We start from the raw sequence: 20,943 nt of genomic DNA, 5'->3' as shown, positions 1-20,943 counted from the left end.
AGCAGTTGAGCTATATAAAGTTCCTAGTGCCACTTCCCAGCTTGAAAGATTCTGTGACAATTCCTTTCAACAATCTAGATTTATCCTTCAAGACCCACCTGCTGACTCCAATTTCATAAGAAACACCATCATAGCCAGGCGTGGTGATGCGCGCCTTTAATCCCAGCACTCGGGAGGCAGAGCAGGCAGGTGGATTTCTGAGTTCGAGGCCAGCCTGGTCTACAGAGTGAGTACCAGGACAGCCAGGGCTAAACAGAGAAACCCTGCCTCGAAAAACCAAAAAAAAAAAAGAAAAGAAACACCATCATATGTGGTTGACTTTCTCCCTCTGTGGTGATTTGGATATGCTTGGCCCAGGGAGTAGCACTATTTGGAGGTGTGGCCTTGTAGGAGTACTGTGGCCTTGTTGGAGGAAGTGCATCACTATGTGGGGGTAGGTTTTGAGACCTTCCCCCTAGCTATGTGGGAGATAGTCTTCTCCTGTTTGTAGTTGGATCAAGATGTAGAACTCTCAGCTCCTCCAGTGCCATGCCTGCCTAGACCCTGACATGCTTCTTAACATGATGATAATGGACTGAACCTCTGAACTTGTAAGCCAGCCCCAATTAAATGTTGTCCTTATAAGAGTTTCCTTGGCCATGGTATCTCCTCACAGCAGTAAAAGCCTAACTAAAACACCCTGCATTCCTCACCTTTCTTTGTCTGGTGTTCTTTTGTGTCCTGCAATAAAGCATCACTGTGGGATTTTACTTTTGGTTTCCTATTCAGAAGACTCAAACTAAGGAGGAGTGACCCAGAATGTGGAGGGAATATTGAAACAGAGTTGATGAGGATTTTGTAGGCTGCATTAACTCCAGATCATGGAGGCTCCTCAGTGTGGACCTAAGTATTATGATTAGGGTGTGTCCTGATAATGTGCAGCACAATTAGAATACGCACAGAGTGGTAGGAACAAGGTTCTACATCAAGCAAGAGGACTCGGGCATTCATTAGCAAATTAAGCTAAGCTGATGTTGCTGGTTCCCTCTGTACAGTCCTTATGAGCCTTTCATTTCATTACATCATTCCTGCCAGTAACTCATTTGTCTTATCAGGAGGGATAGATCAAGGTAAGAGTTGAGTCAAGGCTTCTGCAAGAAGTTAGTGAAAAGCCCACAGCAGCCATAAGCAAGGAAATTGTCCCTTCTTGATTTTGCATTCTTTCACACAGGACAAGGACTTCAACCCAAGCCTTTTATTTAAACTTTGTTATTAATCAGGATAGTGCACTTGGCAATTTTTGAAACTAATATGGAGTCTAGTTAGTACTGTATGCTTCATATTTTTGTAGGGGTAAAGAAAAAATATAAGCTAACAGATAATAGTTCTCCCTCTTCCATAAACTTAGCATGCTGACAATTAAGTTTTCATGGTAGAACAGGTACTTAAGAATCATATATGTACATGTATATGTATGTGTATATGTATATGCATATGTATATGTATATAATCGTACATATTAGGTAATGTATTCTTAGATAGTTCTTCCCACCTTCTTATATTTAATTTCATACTCACAAGGAATATCTGTTCTTGTGATGCAAGGGACACATGATAGAAATGGAAGTATCTCATATGAAAGCAGCTGCAGGCTAAAGGGTTAATCTGAGGGATTTCATATCAAATCTGGACAACTTTAATATAGAATCCAATGGGACGGAAAGGAGGAGAGACAGAGATGCAAAGAAACAGAGAGACAGAAAGAAGCACACAGAGAGGGGGACACACACACAGATGGATAGACAGAGAGAGAGAGAGCCATAGTCAGAGACATAGAGAGACACAGAAAGAAGCAGAGAGGGATAGAGAGAAACAAAGAGCGATAGATAGATAGATAGATAGATAGATAGATAGATAGATAGATAGATAGATAGATAGATCGAATATTTGCTTTTCTACTAGCTATGAGAAAATACCTGATACAGCTACCTGAAAGAAAGCAGATCAGTTTCCTCTTATGGTGTCAGGTGCTACACTCTGCCTTGGAGAGGAAGACGCATCATCTGTAGCGATTCTGCTTGTATAGTGGACGGACTCGGAGTAGCTGCTCCATTACATCTTGGCAGAAGCAGAATGTAGGATTAGGAGTGGAGCAGGCTATGACCCCCGCAGGTCTAAATACATGAACTCACACCACCAAACATCCCTGGTTTAAGGTTTCCCAAAGCAGAGGCATCAGCTGGAGACCAGGCTTTCAACTACAGGGGCTTGTGAGAGTGCATTTTGCATCCGAGCAGGAAAGAAAATTATTTTGCTTCTCCAAACTGGGACACCTAATATGTTCGAAAAATCTTTATACATCAATGATAGCTCCAATATCATATTGGGAATGAACAAAGATGTGTAGATGGGAGCTGGGGTGATACAAGAGCTATGCAAGTGGGGGTCTTGTTCTGTAGGGTCCTGTGTTTCCAGAGCTTGAAGATTAAGTTCTCAGCATGAGATGGTTTTATGTAAAGCTTGATATCTCTGATTGGAGAATAGCTGGGAAAGAGAGATCCCTTAAAGGGAAACAACAGGTTAGAGGGGCAAACTGACTCAGTAAAGAAAAGAACTGAGTCCTTAAAGGAGAAGGGAAAGATTCAAATGGAATCCAATTATCCCTGTGAAGTTCTGAGCTGAAGCAGCAAGCGAAACCTATCATTCTCACCTCCCCTGCCTTTCAAGAAATCCATTCCTCTCAACTCCCATCTGCAAGCAAAGCTCTTTCTAGTGCCAACGAATCTGGATTCATTCCATTACTGTAGTTAATGGACTTAGGGTCAGCTGAGCTGAGAATTCATAGCCAGGCAGAAACTACAAAATATACAAGTCAGGGTAAAAGCTCCATAGATATGGACTCCAACTAACAGTTTGTGTCAGAGAAAAAAAAAATCTCACTGAACTAATGACAATTTCTTCTTAATGCATTGTTATTCAAACAGGTACTGGGGACAGATATTAAACTTCTAGTTAACAAAAGTAATCTAAACAGTTCAACATACAACTTTATCTACTACTGAATGTATCAATAATATGGAAGGTTTTCCATAGTGAAACCCTGAAAAATATTGTAGCATAAAGCTGTTCTGTTGTACTTCCTGTAAAAATTTGTGTCTCCTAGACATAAGGAGACCAAATTCTACCTATGGTTGGACTAAGGAGCATATGAATTCCCAGATTTGGCTGGCCACCAAGAAATGTGTGGGGTCCACTTTGAGATGGAAAAATGAACATTGGTCAAAGAGAAAAAGATGGTACAAGGTAATGTGCCAGGCAATGTGTTAAATGCATGTTGCACTATAAGTCCCTTATATATTCTGAAAGTGGTTTCTTCATTGAACTTACTCTTCTGTAAGTTTTTGTTTAAACTTTGTTGTTTCTATTGCTGGATATGTAGATGAAGTCCTGCTTGACATCTCTATCTATCTATCTATCTATCTATCTATCTATCTATCTATCTATCTATACTTTGAGGGTCTTAATATCTATCTATCTATCTATCTATCTATCTATCTATCTATCTATCTATCCATCTAATTTACCTACTTACCCATCTCTCTATCTACCATCTGTTATACTAGGTTACATGCATTTCCCCTTTCATCCCCACCACAAACTGAAAGAAATGTGGTGCAGGGCAAAAGGAGAACTTAGCATCTTTATTTTCTCACAACCAAGAATTTGGTTGGACAGAGATTGACTGAAACACTAATAGAATACAAAAGGTGGACAAACAGATGCTAACATGCAAGTGTGGGAAAGATGAAGCAACTAATTCTGCCCTACGGAGAAAATCAAGCCACCCTCTTTTAAATTGGAAAAGCTTACCGTTGGGTCTATGGCTTAAAAATAATCAATTTTACAGCTACAATGAGCGAAAGTGGAGCACTTTCCAGAAAAAAAAAAAAAAAGAAAAAAAAAAGAAAGAATTGTGGAAACACAGGCTGGTTTCTTGAGCACATTCTTTCACATGTTTTGCACAGGAAGGCAAGGTCGGAGCCAGCTGTCAGGGTGAGAGAAAAGCATAGGCTGAAATCAAGCTTAGGGAAGAGCAAAAGGACTCCAGAAAATAGGGCCTGATTGGGGATAGGACAGGAGCCAGGGCAGATATGTTACACTATGGGTCAGAGGCTGTGAAGGGACAAAGCCTTTAGATTAACCAGTAGTCCAAATCCAAAAGTCACACAGAAGATTGGGCACACACATTACAGGAAGGCTCATTTAGTTGATGGAATTTTCATAGAAAAGGCATTTTCTACAAGGCTTCCTTCAGTTCAGATCCTACATTTGAGGCCTACTATCTTCTTTTGTGGTAAGTCTCAATAAAGTTCTTCCTCACAGATAACAACATTATTTCCAAGATCAAAAAGCTTTCACATTTTATTCTCATGTCAATGTCTCTCTCTCTTTCTCTCTCTCTGTATGTCTATATGTATCATCTAGCTATCTGTCTGTCTGCCTATCTTATCTGTCTATCTTATCTTATCTATCTATCTATCTATCTATCTATCTATCTATCTATCTATCTATCTATTAAGTTCCTATGTTTCTGTCTCTATGAAAATATCTGTATTTCTGTAGTTGACATACCTACCAGTCATCAAGTCACATTTGGCTATCCTCCATCTCATTCACTCAATACCATTGATTTCCTCCATCCTGGAGGCTAACAGACATATATATCACCTTTTTCTTTTTTGACTCTGCATTTGAATGGCTCAGATCTGCATGGTTTTGAAACCTTCCTTCCCTCTACTTTCCTTGGAATGGCCCTGTGCTGGGTGGAATAGTTGGAGACTTAACTCTCTTCAACACGTGAGCTTTGAATGCTGCACAAACAGGACCACGAATCCATTCATTTAATCATTACCTATCTCTGGGTGACAAAGGAGGCCAACCATTCTGGTGGTTGACAGAGATTTAGTTATACATTAGACAGATTTAGTTATAAATTAGCCAATGCAGATGACATTTCAAATCTTATAGTTCAATGGAGAAAGGCACTGGAAAAAAACCTGATGTATAGTTGGGAGAGGAGATTTTCAGAGAAATCTCACAATTTGCTGGCAGTTGGGTGACAGGTTATGCATGGGTGATGACTTTAGGGTAGAGGAATCAATAATGATTTTGGCTGAGGAAGTAACACTTTTACTAAAGCTTAAAATGCACAGTTGAGACACAGAGAGAAAAGTGAACAGAGAGACAGACAGAAAGGCAGGGGGCTTCCCCACAAGTGTAAATTTCCTGTGGCAGAAAGAAGCTTGGAAACGTTGAAGAACTGGAAGAAAGCATCTGTAGTTGAATTATGGCAAAGGAAGACAGACACAGACAAGCCAGAGAAGGGGTTGAAGACTGTGGTAGAAGACCTTCTGCATCAGATTGGACCAATCATACTAGCAATCAAAAAAAAAAAATGTCAAAAGGTTTTCAGTAAGACAATTATGGACAAGCATTTACATTTCTCAAAGACTATTCCAGTGACTTTGAGAATGTCTTAATGGGAGGCACAGTGAGTGGGAGGAGACTTGTTAGCAAGGGTGTTTCAATTGGAGCAATGTCAAAGTGTTATTTTTCTGGTCCTGAAGAGGAAACAGCAGGGAGTTGGAAAATTCAGGGACTTAGAAGGCATAACTGAAAGTGCTGGGACACATGGGGAGACAGATGTTCTTTAAGGATGAATGCAAATAAAGACCATTTAATAAAGCGGTGGTTATGAAATGAGAAAAGAAACTTACAGGCAAGCATGAGGTTCAGCTTGAACATTACTGAGAAGTTTATGAAAAACCCAGGCAACAAAGCATCCTGAGATATGTAGTTTTGTTACTCAAAAGGTAGGTAAGAAAAGAAGAATGAACTCTGGCCGGTTGTAAAAATTAACAGCACTATCTAAGAGTAGGCAGAAGAGTTATCTAAAAAGGGAAGAGGATCTTCAAAGCCTGAGGAAGTTCTGGTTTTCAAGGCCAGAGAAGAAGGAACTGAGAAAGAGTGATAAGCAACATAGGAGAGAACCAGGGAGTTTTCCTTACTTAAGCATGAACTCAGCATTGGACACAACCAGGGACGAAGAAGCTAAGCATTTGCTGGATTTAACAGCAGTAAGGGTTTTGAAAGGTCTGCTTTAGGGAAGTTGGGAAGGAAACAGGAAGGTAAGGTTGACACACACTGAAGGGGACAGGGGGTACAACTGTAGGGAGAAAATTTGGCCTCAATATTACAAGCTTCTTGAAAACATAGAGGAAGGGAGAAGCTGCCTCTATCTTTTATGTGAGACCATCACTAACCTGGTAGCCAAACTGGATAGTGAATTAATATAGAAATCCTCACTAAAATGCAAACATATATGAAAAAGATCATATACCATCACCAAGGTATGCTAAATATATAAAATTCAAAGTAATAATGTTATCAATAAAGAGGTCCTTTATTTCATGATCCTTAGTATATGAAAGGAAAGAATTTTTAAAAGTCTGATATCCTTCCAAAATGAAAACACAAAAGTAGGAATTAAACTCCCTCAATATGAAGATGGCATCTACAAAGAAATAACAACGAAGCAATCAATAAAAATAAAACCTGCAAACAAACCAAAGCAACAACCAAAACCAACAACAACAACAACAACAACAACAACAACAAAACCCTGAAAAACTAGACTTCCTAAGGACCTTGCCTAACTTTTCTATTCAACATTGTAGCAGAAGTGCTACCTGACACTTTGGAGCCACCTATATTGGAAAGGATGTCCCTTACAGTAGCCAACCATTCCCCATCTCTGGGTTTGACCTCACACCTCTATGACTAGTAGGTAAATTGTTTTGAAATTCACTAAGAGCCCACTAGTGTCCACCATACCAGGTTGATGTGAAACGTGCGGTGTGGAAGATGCTGGATTGGAACTAATTTATAGAGATCGTTCCACCTGTGCCTTCTGTGTGCTGGGAGTGAAGGCATGAACCGCCACACCCAATCATATTTCACATTTTTGAAATTCCGCTTTAAATACTTTGAAAATCGTATCTCACCTAACAAACTGTGGTTGTGATTGTTATCAGGAATACTTTTTTGCCTGGGTGTTTTTGTTTTGAAGCTGTGAGGGCTTGCCACGTGCTGCCACCAGGAGCATGAGTTTCTTTTCTTAAAGTTTTTTATTTTAGATATTTTCTTCATTTGCATTTCAAATGCTATCCCGAAAGTCTCCTATACCCCCCCCCAACTCCCCTACCCACGCACTCCCACTTCCTGGCCCTGGCGTTTCCCTGTACTGGGTCATATAAAGTTTGCAAGACCTAGGGCCTCTCTTCCCAATGATGGCCGACTAGGCCCTCTTCTGCTACATATGCAGCTAGAGACATGAGCTCAGGGGGTACTGGTTAGTTCATATTGTTGTTCCACCTACAGGGTTGCAGCCCCCTTCAGCTCCATGGGTAATTTCTCTAGTTCCTCCATTGGGGGCCCTGTGGAACCTGAGTTTCTAACTTTACAAGGAGCTCTGAGCTTTTATTCCTGCTCTCCTTTCATCGTACTGAATTCCCTTTCTTGTTTCTTGTAGCATGCACCTGAGGGTCATGAACCTACTCAGGTTTCCTGCATCTGGGAAAGTGTTTTTCCTCTCTATGTATAAAATGTAGCTTGAGATTTATGTTCATTTACTTTGTCACTATCTTGTAAATATGACATGAGAAAAGATGTGTGAGTTTACATTAGGCTTACTAAAAATTTGCATGACAAAAATCAAAAGAGAATCCATCTGTTATTTAGAAGTGTATCACCACAGTCAAATGAGTTTGCAGCTTTCAAGACCACACTCACAGGCTGTGGTGTATTTCAGTGGTAGAGGGGCTAGTGGTTTAGTCCTAGATTTTATCATCAGCAGTACACACACACACACATGTGCATACATGTACACACATGCATATACACGTTAACACACATGCACACACACATGCGTGCGTATGCATGCACACCTCTATACAGATGCACCCACAACTGTACACACACATGTAGATGAATACTTGTACTTATATACACACAGGCAACAACAAAAGTTATCTTGAGAATTAGGATTCACCGTGAATTTTACATTATAGTTTAGAATACAATTTTTATACTTAAGTATAAATGTAAATATAAAATAAAAGTAATTTCACATATAGTTATATTTAAAATTTACCCATGGCTGTCCAGTGCAGCACATACATGTAATTCCACTGCTTAGAGTCAAAAGCAGGAGAATCTCTATGAGTTCAAGACCATCCTAGCCTACACCACATGTTATAGGCTAACCGGAGCAACATTACATACATGTGCATTTTAAAGCTTTCTTTTAAATTGAAGAGGCATAAGCTGAATATATTTTTAAAGCTATTCACATTTAACTTTATGGTTTCTTGTAAAAATCATTCAGAACTTTTAATTTTCAATTATTTGTTAAATTTTGATGGGTTTATTTTATATTTTATCATCTACTTTCTTTTAGTATTTATCTTGGAATTACAAGTTTTAAAGTCATATCTGTATTTCATCTCAACACTAAGTGGCACTGATTACCACGTTTTATCTTTATATGACTTTAAAAATAGGCTTTTAAAAGAGCTCTAATAACCTGTAAATAAATTTTGATTGATGTGAGGCTTATTTGAATGATAATTTTTAAACACAGTAATATAGTAAGATAGCATTATCAAACCTTAAAGACTTTGATCATTCTTAAATTTTGAGACTTAACAATAAACAAAGAATCATTCTTTTGACTCTTTTATCTTTAAAACCAGCAACAGAGTTGGGGGTTATTATTCCCCTTTTTTTCTTTCCAGTAAATGCAATCATTTATTTACACATCAAACATGTTCATTCATTTTTCTCTTCAGTTCAGGGAAATACTTTTCGACAGGGACAGAAATGGCTAGGATGTCTCTGTGAAGCTTTCCAGTTTAGAAGTAGAGGCAGGCATACAAACACACAATGGTAATAAAAGAGAAAGGGACTATGATATTTGATATATATACTCCAAAGGGTCAAAAAAAGAGTCACAACTTGGAGTAGGATGATTGAGCAAAGACACTAAAGTCTTGGTGCAGGTGGCGTTGATCTGAGGCTTCTGACATGAACTGAGAAGATGGACAGAGAACACAGCTCACCAGCCAGCCGGCAATGTGCTGGTGAAGCTGTGATGGCAGAAAAAAGCAAGGAGTTAAAACTAGAAAAATGAACCTATGAAAGAACACAGAAGGATACACGGCTATCAAAATGGGTAGTTCAGACTTATTCATGAAAATATCAAAGCAACCCCGCATAGTAAAATAAAAATATGTTTACCGCATTTGAATCTTAATAGCGCCTCAGTCTCTTAGGAGAAGCAAATGACAAGACTGGAGGTCATTACAGTATCACTGGGGCCATTAAATCAGAATTCAGGATATAATGAAATACTCTGACTTAAAATAAAACCATCTCAATTAAGGCAAGTATTAAAGAGAGTAACTGATGGGATATTTGCCAGCTTTGAATTAATTAAATTGAGGCTTGATTTAAGAAAATGCTGCTTGTAGCAGAAAGAGCCCATCTCTTTAGTGAAGCAAAGCATTTAAACACTGAGCTTTTTCCAACTTTCAATCTTTTCGTTGGTTAAGAATGCAGTGGTGCTCCTGTTACTATTAACAATATAATCACTCGGCTCTAGATCGGATGAATTGGTCCCTCTTTTACCAGCTTCCTATGCTTTCAACCTTAGCATTATAAGAATTTAAGGACGAGTAATCCTATATAATAAGGAAAATAAGCAAGAGTTTAGGATTGGCCAGCATCCACATTCTATTTCCTGAATAGTTGCTTTGGGCTTTGAGCATGTGTTTGACTGTGTGAGCCTGCATAGGAATGCCTGCATTTAGTGAAATGGGCAGATACAAGATGTATCGATCTGATTCTTCCTGCCATTGAGTGTGTAGCCAATCTGTCACTTCTCCAGACAGTGAATCATGTTGACAGGATGCATTACATTTTATAAATGTCTTCCCTTATTTAGAAGACTCGTACTTGAAGCACACTCACCTTTTAAAGGCAGGCTCGCTCGGCTGCACTCCACGGCCATTGAAGTATCTGTCTTGACTTGAAATTTTGATTTCTCTATTAGGACAGGAAGAGATTTTTAACATGAAGGTCTTCTCAACCTCTCTCTGCTGTGGACTCCTGACTTTCTTGTCTGTAATGAGCCTTTTAAAGTCTGTATATGGACGGCCACATCTGAGCTCAGGTATGTGCGCATGAATCGAAAATCTTACAGGTGGGTGCTCCTATTTATTTCATTTCTGTTTCTGCCATCAGTGAAATGACTTAGTAAGGCAGTAATGTAAGTCAATCACTGAATTCTCCTTAAGTAACTGCTGCTCTGAATTGAGTGTAGTCCCTGAAGCTTTTTTTTTTCTGATAAATTGTGCCAAATTGTCCAATATAATACTACATTAACTTCAGCTATGTTTTTCATAGTCATGAGTATTTATTTTACAATTTGTCCTATATGGTTAGAGATTTGAAATGTGGAACAAGCTATAGAGTCAGTCTTATTTCAGGAGTCTCCTGGAGAAAGGAAAAGGCTTCTGTCAAAGGAGATTATTAGCCGATGTCCGTGAAAGGAACATTTCAGGGAAAAGTAGAAAATAACAATGTGCTTTCAGAGCTGTGGACAGCAAGCCTGGTGGGGTGGCAGTGAGTGGCGACCCTGGGGTTAGATATTTATATTTCACATATGCATGAAGCCAGAGTTAACAATAACCAGTAATACATATGACTGTTACACAGTGTACCACAGATTACAACAGTTTTGATCATATGTTTATGCTCTGCCAGAACCATCAGGAATCTGCATATTTTGCAGAGAAAGCAACAGAAACCACTTTGCAATAAAACCACCCAAAGGCAGTGCCCCTGTGTCACTACATTTTTATCCGTGTCACTACATTTGAAGTGAGCACACTAAGGAAATGATTTAACTGTGGTGTCTGTAAAAATATACCCGTTTTAATATGAGTAAAAGTGGTTTCCTGTGCTTACTACATTATAACAAATTCAACTTTGAAAATGTTACTGCAGTGCATATTAAGTATCCTTTTCTCTGGGACCTGATCAATTTACCTGGAGTGTTTGTTTAGTAGGCAGCCAAGTTAACTGGTGATACTTTTGTAGTTTTTCTTGTTTTAAAAGTAGTGACTTAAAATACTGTTCTTAAGACAATATCCTTCCTGCTTGAAACTCTGAGGTTTTCTTTTCTGTTATCTAACCTACCTCCTGATCAGAAGGAGCTAGACTTTTTATCATGCACAGTTGGAAGTCAGAAGGAATTTAATTAATGGTATGTGACATGAAGGTAAAAAAGGGGATCAAGTTTCTTACATCTGGATCTAATTCACCTTTACTCGACCTTGTTACCCCTAATGAAGTTTTAAAAGCCAATGAAATTAAAGTTATATTTTGGCTGTAAAAAGGAAATTTATAAAACTGACTTACTAGTGAAGGTTTTCCTACTGAGAGGTGAATACTATCAGAAAAGCCAGTTCAAGGGTGGGATTCACACCTTCTGTATTCTATTCATGGAACTCACATTTGTTCTCTCAGTCTGAGGCACTGCCTTAGGATGGCTCTATTCCAGAGAGGGTCCTATTTCTCTCTCTGCAAAATAAGGAGATTTCTGATGGTTCTGGTAGAGCATAAACATGCCAGCAAAACTGTGGTGATCTGTGGTACTTTGCAACAGTCATATGCATTACTGGTCACTGTAACTCTGCCTTCATGCATATGAGAAATATAAAAATGCATGCATGACTCTAAAGCGTCGATAAGATTTATAAGTCACACGTGTAACCTCGGGATTCCACAGGGCGACTTGACTTGCATGTATCCCTGGCTGCACAGTGGAAACATGCCTTGACACTCTTTGATCTCAGGATCATTGAACATACAAGAAGGCGCTTTTATTTTAGAGTTTATTGTAGAGTTGATTTTCTGTTCTAAATATTTCAAGGGTAAAATGAGCTTTTCTCCATGTACATTAAATATCCATAACAGCGAGGACAATCCTGCTAGCTTTTATTCATGGGGCACTACTAAAGCATGCCTCAGCAAGAATTGTAGAACTGGGAAACAGTTTACCAGAACTGAGTGACAAAGGACAACATAACCAAGATGTCTAGTGAGGGATTACTTTGTTACATTATTATCTGGAATGTTTCTAGGTTTTCTTTCCTTTTCTTTCCTTTCCTTTTTAAAAAAAAATAGATATTTTCATTATTGACATTTAAAAATGTTATCCCCTTTCCACGTTTCCCCTCCAAAAACCCCCTATCCCCTTCTCCTCTCCCCCTGCTCACCAACCCACCCACTTCTGTTTCCCTGTTCTGGCATTACCCTACACTGGGGCATGGAGTCTTCTCATGACCAAGGGCCTCTTCTCCTATTGATGTCCAACAAGGCCATCCTCTGCTACATATGCAGCTTGAGCCATGTATATTTTTTTAGTTAGTGGTTTAGTCCCTGGGTGCTCTGGGGATACTGGTTGGTTCAAATTGTTGTTCCTCCTATGGGGCTGCAAGTTCCTTCAGCTCCTTGGGTCCTTTCTCTAGTTCCTCCATCAGGGAGCAATAGTTGGCTGAGAGCATCCACTTCTGTATTTGTCAGGCACTAGCAAAGCCTTTCAGGAGATAACTATTTCAGGCTTCTGCCAGCAAGCACTGGTTAGCATCCACAATAGTGTCTGGGTTTGGTGACTGGATAAGGGATGGATCCCCAGGTGGGGAAGTCTCTGGATGGCCTTTCCTTCAGTCTCTGCTGCACACTTTTACTCTGTCCCCCTTCTAAGGAGGACCATTTGATTTGCGAATTGTATCTTGGGTATTCTGAGCTTCTAGGCTAATATCCATTTATCTGTGATTGTATACCATGCATGTTCTTTTGTGATTGGGTTACCTTACTCAGAATGATATTTTCTAGTTCTATCCATTTGCCTACGAATTTCATGAACTCATTGTTTTTAATAGCTGAGTAGTATTTCTTTTGGTAAATGTACCACATTTTTTGTATGCATTCCTCTGTTGAGGGACATCTGGGTTCTTTCTAGCTTCTGGTTATTATAAATAGGGTTGATATGAACGTAGATGAGTATGTGTCCTTATTACCTGTTGGAGCATCTTCTGGGGGAAATGCCCAGGAGTGGTATAGCTGGGTCCTCTGGTAGTACTATAGGAACCACCAAACTGATTCCCAGAGTGGTTCTACCAACTTGTAATCCCACCAGCAGTGGAGGAGTGTTCCTCTTTCTCCACATCTTCACCAGCATCTACTGTCACCTGAGTTTTTTATTTTAGCCATTCTGACTGGTGTGGGGTGGAATTTCAGGGTTGTTTTGATTTACATTTCCCTGATGACTAAGGATGTTGAACATTTCTTTAGGTGCTTCTCAGTGATTCAGTCTTTCTCAGTTGAGAATTCTTTGTTTAGCTTTGTGCCCCATTTTTAATAGGGTTATTTGGTTCTCCGAAATTTAACTTCTTAAATTTTTTACATATATTGGATATTAGCCCTCTATTGGATGCTTTTGGATGGATTGCTTGTTTCTGTTTATTAGAAGTTTCACATGTCCCTATGAGCAAGAAGAGAGCTGTTTGCTAGTGCTGAGCCCCGTGAGTAGCCATGAATGTGTGTGTGTCCCTTTCTGTGCCTTTCTCTCGAATTCATTCTCCCCACCCACTGCAGTTTATCTTCCTTTGCAACAAAGACTCATCTACATTCAGATGTTCAGAAGTACCCCATCCATGGAGCAAGAGACAGTGTACTTTTTAGAGGTGTGTGTGTGTGTGTGTGTGTGTGTGTGTGTGTGTGTGTGTATGTATGTAATCCAGAAGTCATCATCAAGTCTCCAGAGTTGTAATTACAAGAGTTCATAACCAACCTTTTGTGTGTGCTGGAACTGAACATTCATCTCTTTCAAGAGCACTAAGCACTCAGCCATTGAACTCTCTCTCCAGCCCCCAAATTCTTTAAGCTGCAGGTGAGGAACTGTGGTCCAGGATTCATTTTGCCCCCAACGTACCATATTCAAGGTGGCAACAGGTTCATGAAAGGTTTGTTTTTTGTTTGTTTGTTTTTAAATTTACTTCTTAAAATATTTTTTTAATTCTCTCTCTCTCTCTCTCTCTCTCTCTCTCTCTCTCTCTCTNTGTGTGTGTGTGTGTGNGTGTGTGTGTGTGTGTGTGTGTGTGCGTGAGCGCGCGTGCGCGTGCGTACCTGTGTTTGAGGAAATAATTTAGTCAGGTTCTGAGCCATTCTCTTGACTGAACCTAACACGAAACTACACTTTCAGCAACTGAGGTCAACCCAGCTGACACATCAACTGCAGATAACCCTCTTCTATTTACTTCCTGCCCACACAGAAACAATGACAGTCAGGAGATGAGGGTGGGGATGGGGAAATGGACTGGAGAGGATATAAGAAATACCTTTTGATTTTTTTAGGCCCTTATTTAAGTTCTTTCTTTGATACTAATTACTATTCTAATGGCATCATTTTTAATCAAAAAGGTTTTGAATAGTCATAGTTCACAGATTGAATGAAGTCTGCTGTCCCAATTTATACTTTAGAATATCAACATTTATAATCCTGAAGGGTGTGGAAAACTATAATCCTAAATGCCTGTGGAGGGAAATCAAGGATGGGGAGATGTAGACACTTAAGTAGACAACTTTCTAACTCTTCCTCAAGGTTTTTATAGAGAAGCCTATAGGACAGTTTGTCTCATATTTAAATCGTGTCAAATAAATCACAAAATGAAGTGCTATGTTTTTCTCTTAAAATCAACTTTTAGTTTTTACTTCACGTGTTCAAAACAATTGCAGATGCTTAAAAAATTAGACCCACAAAAAAGGGAAGTAAAATTCCTGGCAATCCTACCACCTTTCAGGTGTGTCTCTCAAGCTGTCCGTATACATCTGCTCGGTTCGAGAATGGCCCATCCCTATCCTTCTGACATTTGTGAATGTATACATTAAGGCTTGACTACAAATCCCAATGACCTAGAAGCACATTCAGAGACTCATTAAACATGTCCATATCGACATTTGATTATTACAGGACATGAATTGTTTCCAGCTAAAGAACATGCAGCTCAGGAGAAGTTGACCCAAAATCTTGGTTTCCAGAGGCCCTTCCACGCTGGTGAGTCAAGAATAAGGCATACTCTATTAAAAACAACCGAATAACAGTCTCCCAGCAGACTCCTGATCCTCTGGCTTCTACAGTATATATTTCTGCCTCCACTTACACAATTCCTTGGGTCTTAGAATTGGGCTTGTGTTGTAAAGATATCCATAGAGATTGGGCTCCACCACTCTGCATTTTGATTGGTTATAGTTTTCTGTAGTGGACTCCACCTGTTACAAATAGTTTTCTTGTTGAGGGGTGAGGACTACACTTATTTTTGGTTATAAGGACAAATATTTTCAATGTAGTTAGTAATTATGCCAGATTAGTAAAGTGGAAGTTTATAGATTTTCCTCCCAGATCCATGACTTTACTAGAGCATATATGATATACAAAAGCCTTCAAAACAGGTTATACATTAATGATATAAGTAATGGAGCTATTTAAAATATTAAAAGCACATTTTATTTTATATGAGAATTCTAATTGGTAACTGCTGAGAAAAAGAACAATTATCCTACTTCATACAACTCTTTCTCATTTGTAACTCTCAGGTACAGGTAGTATTTTCTCTATCAGACATTTCAAGAGTGTTCTGTCCATAGGTTTCCACTAGGAATTTTGTCAGTGAACTGAAGGTCTGTGCTGTGGTCCTTTGCTTTGTGAAATGGAGATTACAAGTTGAGCATCTAAGCTGCATTAACATGGACACAATAGTCCTTTGAACAAGAAGATATGATCCCATACATTGTCAAGATCCTGTCATAAATGTAGTTGGGACGACCGAAGGGAAAGTATCATGGATGACAAAGTGGCGCCTTCTGTTTATATTTGTTGGATAAAATATTGCTTTGAAAATACATTCGGATTGGGAATATATCTTACTCCTCATGCTTAGCACACCCAAGTCCATGGCTTGAAGTTTTTCAGTGCTTTAAAACAAACAAACATGGAACCCTAAAAAAGTATTAGTCTTTTAAAAAGTTGGATTATACAAACATTACATAATTAAAAGACATTTTTATTTGAGAAATAAGTAAAACTATAAAATGGAGAAAAAAAAAACCTACCCAATAAGAAATAACTTGGAGATTGAGCATTAATGTTTTTTAAAATTTTTCTTTCTTGCTTCAGATTTTATGAAAAATTTTTGTCTAGTCTTTTTCTTTATTTTATATACTTTCATGATAATGTCCTTATGTCTATAAAATATTATGATTTATTTATAAAAATACTTCATTAAAGAGCTATAGTGTAATTTAAAACAATTTTGTGTTCGTTGATGGACATAGGTACTTTTTCTTGATATGGATTATCAGTATAATAAACATTAGAAATACATCCAGTGTTTGGAATTAGGAAATGGAGGGCAGCCTCATATCATATGAGAAAGGTATGAGAGCATAAACGCATATCCTGAAGTTCATTAAATGCTACCCTTGCTATGTTTTTCACTTGACCTTCTCTTACAGATGTGGATCTGCCCAGGAAAATGGAAGAACTTAGACAGGTGAGAGTGAAAAATAGTGCAATGCTTTAGCATTGGATAAATCTTTGACACATTATTTTTCAGTGAGTATTAATATTACAGTGTGAAACTTCAGTTTCTGCCCCAGGAAAAATAAAGTGCTTCTCCAAGTAACAGAAAACAAACTATACTGACATACACACACACACACACACACACACACACACACACTACAGCAAATGGGATACTAGTGACTCAATCGTGAGTTCCTGAGATAGCGAACATTCTCTGAACTTGTCATCTGTAAAACTGGAGTCAATAAGTTGGTGTTTTCTGAAATTATAGTTTGTAAATATTGGAATTTTATTTCATGCTAACAGACGTGACTTGGTTTCAGAAAATGATACATTTAAGGATAGATCCACTTGGTTTCAAGCAGCTGGTTTGCGGATAATGAAGATCAGCCATTTTGACAGGCAGCCCCATCTTTCCCATCAGCCTCATATTCTCTGCTCCTTGTTATCTTAATATCTCACAAAGTGCAGTTTAATGTCCATATTATACAATTTCTAAACTCCTTCAAATACAACGTGGTACTGTTCCATCTTTATGTAAGCAGGTTGGCCACTTGACAACAGAATTAGGCCCATCATTCTCTATTAAGGAACAAGAGCATGGGGGCATGCACTATGCGGGCCAACTCTACCTTGGTTTGTATGTGTTAGATGTTTGGAGAGCTTGTTAAATATTAAGGTCGTGTTGAATGTGGGGTGAAAACTATAGAACCTGAAATATTTTTATGTCATCTAGAAAACAAATGGACTCCTGGAAGTCCAAGTAAGTCATGCAATTTTCTTGAGTTTATTGGAGGGGATTGATCCTATGGGGGAACATAATGTCTAGCTAGCTAGGCTACACCCAAAGTGACTTAATTTGTAAATAACATGTGTCTGAATTACAGCTCTATTGCTGTGAAGAGATACCCTGACTAAGGCAACTTACATAAGAAAGCACTTAATAGGGGGCTTAGTTAAGAGATGATTGGTTAATTGGGGGTTTGGTTAAGAGGATCCAAGAACATTATGTCAGCGAGTATGTTAGCAGGCAGGCAAGTATGCTGCTAGGATGGTAGCTGAGAGCTCACTTCTGATTTATAAATGCCAGTCAGAGAGTAAGACTAGACTTGGCATGGGACTTGCAATTTCAAATTCTACCCCCAGTGGCACACCTTCTTCAATGCCACACCTACTAATCTTTCATAAATGTTCCAGCAGATGGGGGGACATTTGAATCTGTGAGCGTATGGGCAATTCCTATTCAAACAGCCGCAACCTGTTTCTTTTCCATCTTTGGTTAAGTCTCATACTTGTTCCAGATAACTTCTAAATTCCAGTCTTTTGAGTGTTTTTTGCATTTATTTTTGTTTATTTTTTCTTATAATTTTTCTTTTTTCTTTTCTTCCATTTTCTAAACTTCTTCCTTCCTTCCTTCCTTCCATCCTTCCTTCCTTCCTTCCTTCCTTCCTTCCTTCCTTCCTTCCTTCCTTCCCTTTCTTTCTTTCTTTCTTTCTTTCTTTCTTTCTTTCTTTCTTTCTTTCTTTCTTTCTTTCTTTCTTTCTTTTCTCATTGTCTTCCTGTTCTTTAATTTCTTATAGCTAAAGAAGTTGAGAGAATGGGTTATGGAAGCAAAGAACACTGGGCTGTCCAATGTTTTAAACAATTTATCCTCTTCCCACACTAATAAACGAGGTAAGTTTTAAATTTAGTTGTAAAATTTATTTTGAGAGGGTTCTTCTGGTAAATATCCCTATAAATAAAGGGATTAACATTTTTCAGTCCTTAGGCGGAAATAGAGATCAAAGATTATGTTTTAAAGAAAAAGCTTTGTAGTACAAATGTACCTGAACCTTTAAAAATGACAGCAACAGTGGTTAACCAGTTTTCTCACACTTTCAGTTTTAAATGAAAAAGTTCTTAGTGATTAAAACTCTCATCTACCCTCCACATTTTGTCCTAAAGATTGAAATCAGAAGGATGGAAGTAGAAACAATCAAGTTTTAAAACAAGTTAATATTTTACTTTACATAAATAGAAGCCGTATCGCTACAGTATGTGTTATGAAAAAAGATTTGACTCAAACATGTACTCTTAGGAAAATTATTCTTTGAATCACTAGATTTCCATAGATTTTCCAATATTTTCTTGTTTCTGGATAACTTGGTTCCTATTTTTGAAATGAGAGTAACTATTATATGTGTTCCTTCAGTTCATTAATGATGTGAATCTATTAAAGTGTATTTGACTTTCTTATCACCACCCTGATATGTCTACAATGTCAATAAAAGAATATTTTACAATACTCCTAAAGAGAAAGAAGTTAAGAGAGTATTAACGACTTAACTCATATTAGCCATTTTATATCCTGATATTTTAAGATATCATGGTTAAGCATTTATGATCTGGAGCTATATCGCTTGATTTCAAATATTAACTTTGTTAATTCCTATCTGTGTGGCCTCAGGCAATAAATTTCTTATGAATTGGATTTTTTGTCCATATACATATATAATTATATTTAATTAAAGATAATTTTTGTATATTGCTATAAGTAAATTATTTAATCTAATTCAGAATGCTATTTGAGATATGATAACTAGTCTGTGTACTTAACACTTCAATAATTGTTCCATAATTTTTACTTTATTCTTTATTATTGCTATGACTATTTTACATAGAATAAAACTATATTTTATAGTGATTAGATTACATATCCCAAATCATATAATTAGCAATGACTGTAAAGCAAAAAGTGGTATGAGGTAAAGTGGAGAAAAGATGGAAAGGGAGGAAACCTTATCCTTATTAAAGATGGTTACAATATTTCTTTCTACTTCCCCATCATAGAAAATAATGGAAGATTCTGAGAAAACCAGTGATTAATTATGAACAGAAATTATCAGAACCATTCTTGGTGTCATATGCTACATATACCCCCAAACAGGCACAGAAAAGGAAGCAGAGAGCAGAATGGAGGCTCCTCAGTGGTGATTACTAGAATGAGGTTAGCAGAAGCAAATTACAAAGGGATTCAACTATGGATATGTACTGAACAGTACGTGAAGAATGATTTTGGTGGGATTACATCTGAGGTGTAAAACAAAATGCCGGGTATTAAAATGACCCTACAATGCCTATCTGAGAAAATAGAAAATGAGGCTACTTTGTATTTATCAAGCCAATGGTAGGTTAAGTTGGAGAAAGCATGGAGGAGAAGAAATATTGAAATTGTAGAAATGGAGATTGGTTGGACTCTTCCTTGGTGCAGTTTAAACTGTGCTGTGTATCTAATGTTAATCTACGTCTCAGATACTCAGTATCGCCATGTTCAATGCACATAACTCTGTACCTTCATGTTTTGCCACTATATCAACTGTAAGAATTTTAACTGCTTTCAGGGTGGTCGTGGCAGAGCAGGAACTCAGAAGAGGTGTTCAGGTTATGAACTTACTCAGTTAAAAAGTTATACGTGCTAATCCTACTGGCAGGATTAGTCATGGGCTATCACCAACAAACTGACAACTCAAGAGGGTAAATATCAGGAAGTCCCCATGTTACCTGGTTAGCACACCACCAGGTCCTTTGATCTCTCTTTAAAAAGAGATGGTATTCATCCCATTCCTGAAAGGATTGCATTGCCCTAATTTCCTGGGCATGTCCGATCAGGAGCAATGGGGTAACTCTTCCTTTGCATTTTTTAAAATATTGAACTAAAAAGCCAAGTTACTCTCCCGACACAAACCCCAATAATTTCTAGAGGAACAGGAAAATGACAAATGCAATCCATCACCTGTCCCCTTAATGAAGACGAACAACATCTGGAATGATATTCCTAGAAATTCTGAATTTTTCTGGCCACCTAATAAGAGCACATGTTACTCTGAGGGTGGAGAGTGGGTTCTCTTCTGACTTGGCAGTTTCCTAGATTTCTCTGTCCATGGTATTGTTAGTCCTCTTTCATCTTTCCTGAGATTTTTGCTTTTCCATATGGCTTACTTAGGAAAATAGTTTCTTGTAAATTTCAAAAATTTCCCAGGTGTTTTCAAACTCTTACAGTTGGAGCTACATGGTTTATTTTGTCTTAAACTTCCAGAGACAGTTTTTATTCCAAGGGTCAGGCTTTCTTTTTCAATGGAAAAGAAAAGCAAGCAAGGAAGGAAGGAAGGAAGGAAGGAAGGAAGGAAGGAAGGAAGGAAGGAAGGAAGGAAGGAAGG

The 20,943-nt window shown here is 38.1% G+C and overlaps 1 protein-coding gene across 2 annotated transcripts in view; it reads left to right on the top strand.

The window, feature by feature from the left end:
• Positions 1–10,075: 10,075 nt before the first annotated feature.
• Positions 10,076–20,943, top strand: part of Uts2b (urotensin 2B) — a 15,197-nt gene continuing 4,329 nt past the window's right edge. The window contains exons 1-4 of one of the 2 annotated variants that reach the window (XR_002380935.1): positions 10,076–10,270; positions 15,137–15,224; positions 16,678–16,715; positions 18,328–18,421. Coding sequence is in view for 1 of the 2 variants with exons in the window: in XM_021209987.1 (XP_021065646.1) it covers positions 10,171–10,270; positions 15,137–15,220; positions 16,678–16,715; positions 18,328–18,421 (316 nt within the window). In the remaining variant the exon portion in view is untranslated. The remainder of the gene's footprint in view (positions 10,271–15,136; positions 15,225–16,677; positions 16,716–18,327; positions 18,422–20,943) is intronic. The other variant, XM_021209987.1, reaches the window with a different exon arrangement.

The sequence above is a fragment of the Mus pahari genome, chromosome 12 (genome assembly GCF_900095145.1).
Source record: "Mus pahari chromosome 12, PAHARI_EIJ_v1.1, whole genome shotgun sequence".
NCBI lineage: Eukaryota > Metazoa > Chordata > Mammalia > Rodentia > Muridae > Mus > Mus pahari.
This window is presented reverse-complemented; position numbering and strand designations above follow the sequence as displayed.